This window comes from Charadrius vociferus, unplaced genomic scaffold, assembly GCF_000708025.1.
Source record: "Charadrius vociferus isolate BGI_N301 unplaced genomic scaffold, ASM70802v2 scaffold401, whole genome shotgun sequence".
NCBI lineage: Eukaryota > Metazoa > Chordata > Aves > Charadriiformes > Charadriidae > Charadrius > Charadrius vociferus.
In genome coordinates this window covers 1,386,959-1,399,568 of record NW_009647746.1, presented here as the reverse complement: position 1 = coordinate 1,399,568, position 12,610 = coordinate 1,386,959, and the positions used below count along the sequence as shown (strand labels likewise).

The window sequence follows — 12,610 nt, the reverse complement described above, 5'->3', positions numbered from 1 at the left end:
TGTTGTTGACAATGTGGTTTTGTGTTATTCCTACTGAGAGACTTACTTCTACCCTGTTGTGTCCTCCTTTCCTTTAGTGGCTTCTCACACACACTTTATACTGCTTCCCTGTTTCATCTGTTATGACTTCTGCCTGAGCAGAAGGTATTTCCATGTTCCCCTAGTACCAGTGTCACTTCAGATGTCCCGATTGCACGATGCTCTATTTATCTTTGGTTTCCTAAGTGACACGTTCCAGAATCTTTAGCTGACCTCCATCCAGATGTACCTTGGACTGCTGCCTTTTGCCATTGCTTGTCAGAGAAGAAATTACCAAGAAGGAAACTGTCATCATTATTAATAACTCTTAGCAGTCCTATTCTCACAAGGACATAATACCCATCAAACTCCTTATCAGTTGTTCCTATGATTTAGTTGTTTTTTTGTGCCACCAGTGACTGATTCTTTCCCCCTCCCCTAAGATAATAAAACATTTTTGTTATTAACTTTCTCATATTTCACTCCTGTCAGCTGTTCTAATGACTGGGACAAGCAGGAAGAACTGAACTTAATCTTTGCTTGTATCGTGTCCCTTGCTAGATGCATCTCATTTGTATTTGCAAGATCTGGTGCTATAAATAGTCTTGAAGCATGAAAATATGTGGTCCTGGTGCATTACCCACTAACATATCCAAGGTCCGCTGGACTTGTACAATGTTTACAACTACATTCCCCTGACTCCTTAGATAACTGTGGGCTCTCTACAGTGCTCCTCAGTATGAATTCTAATATGATGAGTAAACATATCACTAGTCATTCAACAAATTCCATAAATATTTAATTAACACAAGTTTGAAGTCTTCAGGTACAGGTACTTTAATGAAGTATATAGCTTAATATGCAGCTACTTAACACCTCCCCTCATTTACTACAAATGCCAAAGATAGCAAATAACACAGACTTTTTTCTTATTAAAGGTTCTGGCATTTGCATTTCTAGGTAATGGCAAGGCAGGCGATTTTGTTGTATTTTCAGAAAGAGAAAAAGACTTTTATAAAAACATTCTCTCCTTTTAAAAAACAACTGTGATTATTTGATGGCAAATAATCAACAGGTGAGTTTGTATATTTGCTACAGAAGTATCTTTGTAGCCCCAACAGCTTTAAGATCTCATAAGGTAGGAGATTTTCACAACACATGAAAAGCTTTGGGCTCAAACCACAGAAACTTGGAGTTTTCTTTAATAATTTGAAATCAATCAACTTTTGAGGCTCAGAAATGAAACACTTGAGCAATAAGTTCATGTCCTTTCACATCACTAGGTGGGCTCTCAATAGATGGAATGGTACTGTCATCACCTTTGTTGAAATATAAGTTTTTCTTCAAACAAAATTTTCAGAAAAAAAAAAAAAAGCACATCAGAAGCTCTCACTGTGACAGTAAGCTTAGCAAAATAGCAGCTTCCTTGTGCCCTATCACAAATGTTAGTTTACCCTTCACACGTTTTGACAAGTGCTACTCAGGTACAAACACCAGCCACTCTACCCAGTGTAATATGTTCCAAGGGCTGCAGCCACAAAACAGAGGAGAGGACGTGACTGCCAGCACCTGGGATCCCCGAGCCCAAGGCTGGTGGTCCCTAAGATTCAGGAGACAGCCAGAGCCTGCAAGCCCAGGGGGAGAACCACTGTGGTTTCTGTGCTGAGAATGGCTTGCAGGGATGGGAAGGGGGATGTGCGAACTGAGCCAAGTGGCTGCCCTTCAGCATTGTTAATCCAATTACCACGTAGACTTAAATACTGAGCTAAGCTCTCACTTATGTGAGGGAAAGTGACCATCCTGCGAGAAGCATGAGATCATTGTGCCCCACATACCCTGTGTGTGTGGCGGGATGTGTGTGTGACCCAAATCTAAGGCCACTCCCGTGAGTCAGATTATTCCTGCAGAGTGGTTAATAACTGCTGGGCGGGCCCTGGGTATGTGGTAAAAATCAGCTGCACCTGACTAAAAAATTCCTTCTCCTGCTCAGCCACTACTGCGAGGTGAGGAGTGCTGTGGGGTGACTGCGGCTGTCAGGGCTGAGAGAGAAGTAGGCAGGGCTGTGACCTGTGTCTGCCCACTGTGGTCCCCCATAGGGTTTGGAGGTTAACTGGGAGCAGCAGGGGAGCAGTGGGGCAATATTTGGAGCTGCCTGAGAGCCAGACTGCAGGCAGGGCCCTGACCTCACCTTCCAGCCCCTGAATGCAGCGGGCAGAGCTGGGGTGGCAGCAGGATGTGGGTCCTTGTCCCACTTGGGCCAGGGCTGGGCATGGGCTGCTGATGAGGCTGAAGCTGATGTGGGGCTCTTGGACCCTGGTCAGAGGGGATGGATGAGCTGGGCAGGGCAGGGCAGGGCAGGGCTGCCTGGCCCCCCATAGCCTTGACATGAGGTCTGTTTTCACCAAGAGCACAAGAGGAGCTCCCGGGGAGTCAGGACAGTGGGAGGGGGCAGTGGGGCAGAAAATTTCCTGGATACTTGCTAACCTCCAAACAGGTGGCGGTGTAAAGATATGTCTCATGATTGCCACTATCATGGTGTTGCCATCCAAGGGCTGTTGATGTGGTTGTACTTTGGGTCACAGATAGAAGAGAAAAATGTCTAGATAACCTCAGTCGCTGTATGTGGGTGTCCCAGTTTCAGCTGGTAAAGAGTTAATTTCCTTTCTAGTGATTGATGTGAAAGGAATGTCAACAGTGTATATTGTTTTAGTTGCTGCTAAGCAATATTTATACTTTTCAAGGTCTCTTTTCAGCTTCCCATAGAACCTAAGAAGGAGCTTAGACAGAACAACTTAATGGCCAATGGAATATTCTGTACAATAGATGTTATGCAGAGTATAGAAACGGGGGTTGGCCAGGGGGAGGCGGGACTCTGCAATCACTGCTCTGGACTGTGCATTCACTGGGTGGTGACAGTGACCTGCTTCATTATTATTATTGTTTTTATTGTTGTTATTATTATTGTTATTATCATAGAATGGTTTAGGTGGGAAGGGACCTTGAAGATTTCCTTTTCTGTTATTGTTTTATTAAACTGTCTTTATCTCAACCCATGAGATTGTTTTCCTTTCCCTTTCCTCTCCTTTTCTCCCTCTTTTCCCTGCCCTTCTAGGGAAGAGGTGACAACTGCATGAGTGGCAGTGTGGTCCTAGCTGCCAGCTAGGGCTAAACCACAGCAGTGGGCTGCCGTGATTTAGATTGATTATTGTAAAAAAATCACACTGGTAAACTGCATTGCTGCAGCACACCATTCTGGTGATACTGCGCATCTCCCTCCCAGAGTGTGGGAAGCCCAGTTCATCCTCACAGCCAGAAGGAGCTTGTGTGAAATGCTGGGGAATGTCAGGCTACTTACTCTGGTTCTGTGAGGGGAGTTGTCTCATTTGGCTCGTTTACTGGGCTCCCATCTTCATGATTGGTAATTCTTTCATCCTCTGTTCGCATTTCCACTATTGGCTCTTTTGATCCATCTTTCCTAAAAATTATTAAAAAAGTCTTAATCTTATATCATCATATTAACTACATACATTGCACATAACTAATTACCAAGATCCCTTCTCTCCAGCTGGCAAAGAAAAGGCAGAACTAATTATCAGTGACTAACACCACCAAGACACATTTAACAGCGTGTTCCCAATTCCTTGAAGTCTTCAAAGCATCCTGTATCCATGGTTACTTACCTAACTCTGCAAACATCATGGATTAGCATCTCAAAAGAGCATTTTGTTTATGACTAAATGATAAGATGATGGCCTCTTCATGGGAATAGATGAAAACTTTCCTAACCTAGTATAATAAATATAGGTCTTGATGCCTAGTTGTGCTTGAACTTTTCTGGCAGTATAAAGAGCCTTCATGTTAGTATACACACTGCAGAAGTGTACTTTAATCTCCTGAGATTGTGACAATCCCAGCTGCCAGAACAGGGTAAAGAGCCCTTGTGTGATAAGAACCTACCCCCTTCTGTTTGCACTGCTATAAGAAACTCTTTGTTTCTGTGTCATACTCCCCCCATTTTAGGAACAAATGTTAGTTTCTCATGTCTAAGTAAATGAATAAACCTTGTGGCAATTTGACATCGATTGTAAAGAAGATGGAGCAGTGAGTATTGTCACTATGCTTTTGTTGATGATATGTCCATGATATGGAAAGCACTGTTTGCTGCTACAGAAGTATTAACAATATTACTACTAATTAAAAACTTGCATATAATTATACTCCTGAAAGAAGGATCAAAGGATTCCTAAGATATATCTGATATTTCAAAAAACACAGCCTCTTTCCATGTAAATATTTCATCCCTTTTCCTGCCTTCAGACCAGGAATTGTATCCTGGAACTTCATCTGCTGCAGCCTGGAAACACAGGGTCGCTGAATTACGGATGCACAAGCACTTTTATATTTAACAGACTATCTTCTGGATCCATGATGTTCTAGCAAGCAGTTAGACTGCTATGTTCCACAGCAAAGATCCAGTTAAACCCTTATCTAATTAATATCTCACATTTTTGTATTGTTCCTGAGAAGATAATAGTTAACGAGGCTGTTACAACTACAATAATCCATCTATTCAGGAAGTACCTGGAAAACTCTACCATCCTCTGGTAGGTATCCTCAAGGAAAATCTTTGTAGGGTAATAAGAATGTAGCCCAGATAAATGTGTAGTCAAGAAATTGACTAGGGAAGCATTACTGGGTAGAAAAGATTCTGATTTTTTTTTTTTTTTTTAAATAGCATGATTCACCTCTGTAAGTGAAATTTGACTTTAAGATACACAAATTGATACAATGTTAATTTTTGTAGATGATGAATGTAACTGTCCTGGCTACCTCAAATCTGTGAAAAGATTATGGATCACAGTAGGACTGGTGGAGGGGACGGTAAGTGTTTGGTTTGGTTTGTTTGTACATCTACAGTTTGATGGACAAACATAAATTACTGCATAACCAAAAGCCTAAAAAATATGTTATTAGCAAACAGCATTCACATGGGATTGAGGAATTGATCTGTACAGAAAGAACAAACTGCATAACAATTAAAAATTCCACCGACAGGAAAGTGATTTGCAGGAAACACATTATGTCATTTCTGTTCCAGGTGGTTGTGTGTATGTGACATGTATTGTATCATCTACATTAATTACATATGGGACATAATTAATGACTATATATAACCTATAGTCAAAATGTAACAAAGAACCGTACCATAAACCCACTCAAAAATCCACAATGCAAACTGACATATTTAAAAGAGGGAAATGTCAGTGCCTTTTAGGGAATGCCAGTTGGCATGAAATAAATTTAAATTTTGACTCTTCAAGCCTGTCTTGAAATTTTAGCCTGACAGTTTATTTATGCCAAGCACAGTCCTAAATATTTTAAGATCTGACTGACTGAAGATCACCCCAACAAGGAAATTAAATATAATTACATAAGATAGTTTTTCTTGCAAAATAAGTGTCATTCGGGAATTAATATTAAGTGACCAGCTTTATGCTTTTCTGGGACAGCACAGCATGGCGTTTGGTTATGAGATGTTGATAGCAAGGTATAAACTGCTGTCAAGTGACATTTGCAACTTTAGCTCCCTAAGGTCTTTCCATTCAGAAAGGGCCTGTACACCAATTCATACTTGGTCACTTCTTGAATGTGAAATTAAATCATAAGCTGAAGTGCTGTGCTCAATAGGAAAGGACAGCTGAGTCAGAGCCAGAAGCTTCACATCTTGATTCTATTGACCTGGACAGCTGGCTTCACACAATAGAAAAAATGGTATTATTCTTTCTCTTACTGTAAGCTGCAGAGAATTACAAAATATCTATTTTATGGCATAACTTATATTCAGAATCACTATTTGATGTAAATATTGTGTGCCTGCTTATGGTTGGTTTTGTTCTACAGAGCTGTTTCCAAAAGGGTTGAGAACCCAACCAAGAAATGTAATCAGGTTACCTAAGAAAGACGGTCTCTGAATCCCAGCAGCCAGAACTAAAACCAAAAAGACACTTACACCTCCACTACTAGCAACAAAGAAGCTGAATACAGCTTTCGCAGAATAACAGAATCGTAGAATGGTTTAGGTTGGAAAGGAGCTTGAAGATCATTGAGTTCCAACCTCCCTGCCATGGGCAGGGACACCTCCCACTAGACCAGGTTGCCCAAGGCCACGTCCAGCCTGGCCTTGAATACCTCCAGGGATGGGGCCTCAACAAGTTCTCTGGCCAATCTCTTCCAGTGCCTTACCACCCTCAAAGTTAAAAACTTCTTCCTAATGTTTAATCTAAACCCGCCCTCTTCCAGTTTATAGCCATTCCCCCTCATCCTATCACTACATGCCCTAGTAAAAAGTCCTTCCCCAGCTCTCCTGTAGGCCCCCTTTAGGTACTGGAAGGCCGCAATAAGATCTCCCCAGAGCCTTCTCTTTTCCAGGCTGAACAGCCCCAACTCTCTCAGCCTCTCCTCATAGGAGAGGTGCTCCAGCCCTCGGATCATCCTCATGGCTCTCCTCTGGACACACTCCAGCAGGTCCGTGTCTTTCTTATGTTGAGGACTCCAGAGCTGGATGCAGTGCTCCAGGTGGGGTCTCACGAGAGTGGAGTAGAGGTGCAGAATCACCTCCTTTGACCTGCTGGCCACACTTCTTTTGATGCAGCCCAGGATACAGCTGGCTTTCTGGGCTGCGGTCACACATTGCTGGCTCATGCTGAGCTTTGTATAAGAGCTGTGAAATCTGATCTTCTCTACAGGCATCTGGGGAGGGATAGAATATGGGAAGCTGCAGGAGAATGAACTGCAAAGCCTGACAACTGGGAGGGCTACAGCACATAGGAATTGCTGTAAATAACCAGTAAATGTTATTTAAACCACACAAAAGCATCATTCTCACAGATATTACAGTACATGCATAAGAAGTCTATCAGATGAACATAATGAGGAAATGATGAATTTTTTAGTTGAAAAAATGAAACTGCCTAAAATGAAGGACCATAAGTAATCTTCTCTGCAGCTTACCTTTTGAAAGCCCTGTAAAGGCTGGGTCTTTAAAGCACTATCAATTTACGCAATCAGTACTTGAACTGCTTTGCCAGAGATCTCGCTATCCACTCTTATCATTTAAGGAAACATATTTGCACATAAATGATCAGTTCATTCACATTTGCCTGATGAAGTAGCCACTACACAAGGGTATTTGTAAGAAAAAAAAATGTTTTTTACCCACTTAGATTTAGTGATCATTAACTGTTGCTATGAAGAACAATCACGCTCACCAACATTTCACCTGCATCCAACTCAGAACTCGTATTTTTAAAAATCAACAATACTGTTTATTCCTGAAGTCTATCAGCAAGAAACAAGATTCTCCATCAAGTACTACATCTGAGAAGAAAAACTTTTTTCACAGATTATCCATAATACTATGTCTTTTACTCCCAGATTTACTGGCAGTACCACAACCATATGCTGAGTTGTTGGGTATTAGCAGCTCAAAGATGGATTGGTAGAAATGACCTGTTACCTGTTCCTCAGGGACCAAAGATGGGCCTATAATTACTACCGAATTATGATCTGTCAAGCTGCACAAAGAGGCCATCTTCTAGGGAGGTATGGTAAGGGCCTTTTTTTTTTGGCCATTTTTCTTTTAAGGCAACATTTGACCACAAACAATTTGATACATTACAGGGGAACCATTTTCCGAGTAATAGAAACTTTTTACAAATTCCCTTTGGCACAGCACAAAATGGCCATAAAGTTAATGCAAGTCGGATAGCCAACCTTTTCTTTTAATGAAGTTTCCAAAATATGTGATTAATACTCACAAGTAAGCTGCCTTTCCTTCTTCCAGTTCTTTACTTTTTCCACTTGAACCACTCTTTTTCCCACAGATCCTCCTGGTGATGCACATTAGCAATCCACATTGTCGTACAAAGAAGCAGCTAACATCAGTCACAACCAGGATTAACAAAAGGGCTGCCACTCCCAGGCCAATGACCGCACCAAGTCCAAGACCGTTAAAAATAGTGTCTTAAATGAAAGAAAATTAAAATGTATTAATAAAATTTATTATATTAAAGAATAAAAAAATGGCATTTTCTAAAGCTTTTAAGATGTAGGTCAGGAGGCTAAAGGATATTTGGAAATGAACCATTCAGAAATTAATGGAAATAAACAGTCCTGAAGATCAAGCATGTATACAACCTGATTTAAAAAATCACCAAAAAATATTTTTTCTACATAATATTTTCCCATTGACAAAATTCCAGGATGGTCACAGAGCATAAATGACATTATTTAATAACAAATAACATCACATCTTAACATTCCAAGACTGAAAGTAACACTATGCAGCCTAAGAAAAACATTTTAAATGTTCAGCATAATAATAGTTGATATAAGTTGTCATTTTCCACATTTCAGATATAATATATATTCAATTATAATCGATCAGCAGAATTACTGAAAGGTTTAAGGGAGTGTTAAACAGTATTTATTCTTGTAAAGGTCATTTTTTGAATTAAAGTAGAATGAAGAAGTCTTCAAAGTTAATTCAAGCTATTTAATCTACAAACACTTGCATGCATTAGTCTTAAATAAATTAGTATGAGGAAAACTATGCATATTGTTAAATGATCATAGGTTTAAAACCTCATTGTACCTTGAAAATACATTCATACACTTCAAAATAAACATATTCCACACCTGATCTTGCTTTCTGTGTTCGTATTCTGAAAGCTGAGGCTTAGCTAATTTTACTTCATTACAAATGTCAGAAAAAAATATTTTAATGTTTTGAGTCAGTTGACATTTCCATAACAGACAATAATGCTACAGATTGTTTCGAATAGTCTGATTCTCAGAAGAACACCAACTATTGTGTTTGTGAACTCAGATGACCTAACTTATAAAAGAGAGGACTTGTATCTGATCGATAAACTAGGGGGGAAAAGAAGCGCCACCTCAGTAATGGTTCGTGCTGGTTCAAGAAAAGTGTCAGTCTAGGTGAGAAGCGGGCAAGTGACAACTGCCCAGTGTGATGATATGTCCTAAGCAAACTCCACAGGGGACTGAAACTGGGTTTTCTGCACCTTGGTGCTGCCCATCAGCATTGCTTACTTAGTGTTACCGTGCCTTAGAGCCACACATGACTCAGCAGCGCAGTGGTACATTTCCATTTGCAGCTGTATATATGCCTGTTGCCAAAATAAGAGCAAGATTTTTCTGACAGGAAATGACTTGAATACTGTTGTAACAGATGCCAAAACATAATATAACGTAATATAATATGAAGGTTTTAATGGGGCTACTACTGTCATCTTCCCCTTCCTTCTCTTCTACCTCCCTGATACATTAGTGGACCATTTTCAGATTAAGAATATAATTTAAGCTTTCATATTTCTGCTTAACTAATTTTTAAGAAAATATCTATTTATACTTTCTAATGTAATTTGAAAAATATTTTCTTGAGGACTTTTAAATCAATACATGCTAGCAGAATTATATGTTTTGTTAGACTATGTGATAGAACTCTTAGATGGAAAAGTAAAACCTTTTTTCAAAAGAAGGGGAACATTTTACTTCTTATGCAATTGATTTCATTGTCTATTGTATGGGTTGTTTTATTACAGAACTTTTCTTCAAAACGCTATTATGCAATAAGCCAGAATTCAATGTATATATTTACATGGATGGATAGGCAGGTAAACAGACAGATATTACTTCAAAGTTATTTTCCTTTCTTCAGAAATACTTAAAACCCGCTATATAAATAACAAAAAATAATGGCATAGAGATGAAATAATGTATCGCTTATGCATTGCCCCATCAGCAATGTTGGAAATTGACATTTCACGTGAATTCATCTTCTTTATTTTAAGTATAATTTTGATACATCTTCCAAAACTTAATTTATCCATACATCCAACCATCTATTAGACGACTTCGTTTCTAAACTTCAGTCATTTGTGTTTACCAATCTGAATTGTCAGGAAGATATAAATAGATATTTAATTCCAGTTTATTGAAAAGCTCTTCTGCTTCAACAGTTAGAATACCAGTAAATTCTATACAGTCCAGTTCTAGAGACCTTATACAGAAAAGGTTTCCTCTCTATACCTTCTTAACCACTAAATAGAACTGTGGAGGAGAATTATTGGAGTCTTTTAATCCACATTTTTAAAGGGATTGGGAGTTGTTTTGTTGCTGTTGTATTTTTAGGATTTTTTTTTCTTTTTTTAATACAGTGTTAAGAAGACTTTGCCATACGGAGACATGTTTTGCACTGATCTAAATAGCTTTCCCAGTGTCACTGGAACATTGTGATGTGGCAAGCTTCCTACCACAAAATGATTCAGCGACAGAAAAGCCCACACAATATTTTCACTGGGAAGTGAAGGAAACGTTTATCCTTCCTACCACAAAATGATTCAGCGACAATTCAGTAACAATATTGCTCCTTTGTACAATGATACACATATTCATTTGCTGCAGTTGTAGGGAAGACTTAGTTTTTCATTGTTAATCTTCTTGGTATTGGTGAGACATCTGAGACCCAAGTGCTTGGCTGTTACATATATTTCTATCTCTTTATGATTGATAATTTCCTCTTCATTCAGCATTTCCCATCCTTATTACTGCCCTACTTGTCCCAAGTGCTCTTTTCCTACTTGCAACCTGACTTGCAAATTACAGGTTTCTGTTTCACAACATTTGAAAGGCTGATTTCTTGTGATTGCCAATAAGTTTTCGAACGTTACATCTACATTTCTCTCCTTTACCTCTCACACCCCAAAGAGTGACAGGAACGTGACCACAACCTGTGGTGGGGCCCGGAGCATGGCTGTCATCAGCCTTCTTGCTGCTCTTAGGCTCTCTATGTCCTTTTTTCTTCTGAAGATAGGCAGAAATTGGACTGTTTTGTGTTTTAAAAGTGTGTGTTATGGTATATTTTTAATATTATTGAAAATATATAAAATTAATTTTCTGAAAGTTCATCTTTGGCTTAGTTCTGTTCTTGCTTAAATTACTGGGACTTTGTACTGGTCTATCTGCTCCTGCAAAAGTTAGTTGTAAAACTACTGCCAATCACTGTAAAAGAATACTAGGCTTATCCCGACTGCTTTCAAAAATCATATCTTAATATATCTATGGTATCACAATAATGTGAAATTTTGTCTTAATATCTTCTAACTCTGTGACTGGATGAAATGTTAATGACATACTACACGCAGCCTTTCAACCAACTTTGAAAAACACCTTTGCTATCAAAAAGTTTTGCCCTAAATTAAATTTGGATTAGGTTTACTGCGCCAGTTCTTAAACAATACAAAAAAACCCCATTATAAGCCACAATGATTTTAAATGTGTTTTTTTTTAATAGTGTTCAGTATGTACCAAATGGACTCAAAATAATAGTTCCACTTTGTGCTCTACAACAATACAGTATTTATACATTATATACCTTCTTTTTCTGGCTGAAAACACACTTCTTTGAAATCATAGTTCAATGTTCATGTGAGAGAATCAGTTCTTAACAATTTTGTGAAAAGGTTTATTGTATACCTGTCTTAGTAATCTAATCATAGTGGAGCCTTTTAAAACACTGCTTGGAAAAAAAAAGTGTAAGTTCCCCAGTTCTGAATGAGTTTTAATTATAATTTGTCAAAAATATGCTAAATTTAAAATAATATGCTTTTTGTTATATAGAATACGGCATAAATAATATAATACACCTTGTCATGGTAATGAAGGAAACTGCCAACTTTAAACAAAGTCACTGCATTCATCCACTTCTTCAAATAAGTGCTTATCAATGAATACTTATGGAAATAAGATTACAAAACTTTCAGAAATGCAATAAAAAAAATTGAAGCAAATTTCTATAAATGCTATGGAATGTCTTGGCAATTTTCAAGTTCTCACTCATTCAATAACTTGTATTTCTAACTTCTAATAAAATAACTGAACATTTTTGCGCAAATCACTTGCATAACGGGAGAGAGAAATGAAGAACTTTGGCGAGTAAACCAGAATTTCCCAGTGAAGAGAAATAATTGGAAAAATAAATTTTATGGACCCTCAAATGTAAATTCAGAGTGAATTCCTTTAAGGAGTCTGTATCAGATAGTCTAAAGGGAAGCAGGTCTAAAGAGAGAGCCACCATCTACATACATACACAGAGTGTTCAGGTACACTTTGTACGCAGAAAACTACAGCTATGGCTTCTGCAGAAAGAGAAAGGCAATTAATATGCGACATTCATATATTCAGACTGATCTTAAATGAATGTATGTCCTTCGATGTGACACAATTTCTTTGTACTCTTACAGAATTACATCGTATATATTCAGATGCTGCTAGAATAAAATAATAATTGCAAGGGTTACAACAAGTACTTGCTTGAGCAGGGGAGGTTGGACAAGATGACCTCCAGAAGTCCCTTCCAACCTAAACCATTCAGTGATTCCAAGCTTTGTTAAAAAAAAAAAAAAAAGTTAGCACCTTTTTGTGCCTTTCTTCCCTTCCCCTCCTCCTTAGCAGACACGGATTAAAGGAAAAACAGATGATTCTACACAGCCTGTAGCCTTTTACAGTCATT

General features: G+C 38.5%; 1 protein-coding gene across 1 annotated transcript in view; it reads right to left on the bottom strand.

The window, feature by feature from the left end:
• NCAM2 (neural cell adhesion molecule 2) overlaps positions 1-12,610 on the bottom strand; it is a 305,551-nt gene that overhangs the window by 5,235 nt on the left and 287,706 nt on the right. The window contains exons 16-17 of the mRNA XM_009882029.1: positions 7,836-8,040; positions 3,374-3,493 (exon numbers count right to left, since the gene is read on the bottom strand). Coding sequence (XP_009880331.1) covers positions 3,374-3,493; positions 7,836-8,040 — 325 coding nt within the window. The remainder of the gene's footprint in view (positions 1-3,373; positions 3,494-7,835; positions 8,041-12,610) is intronic.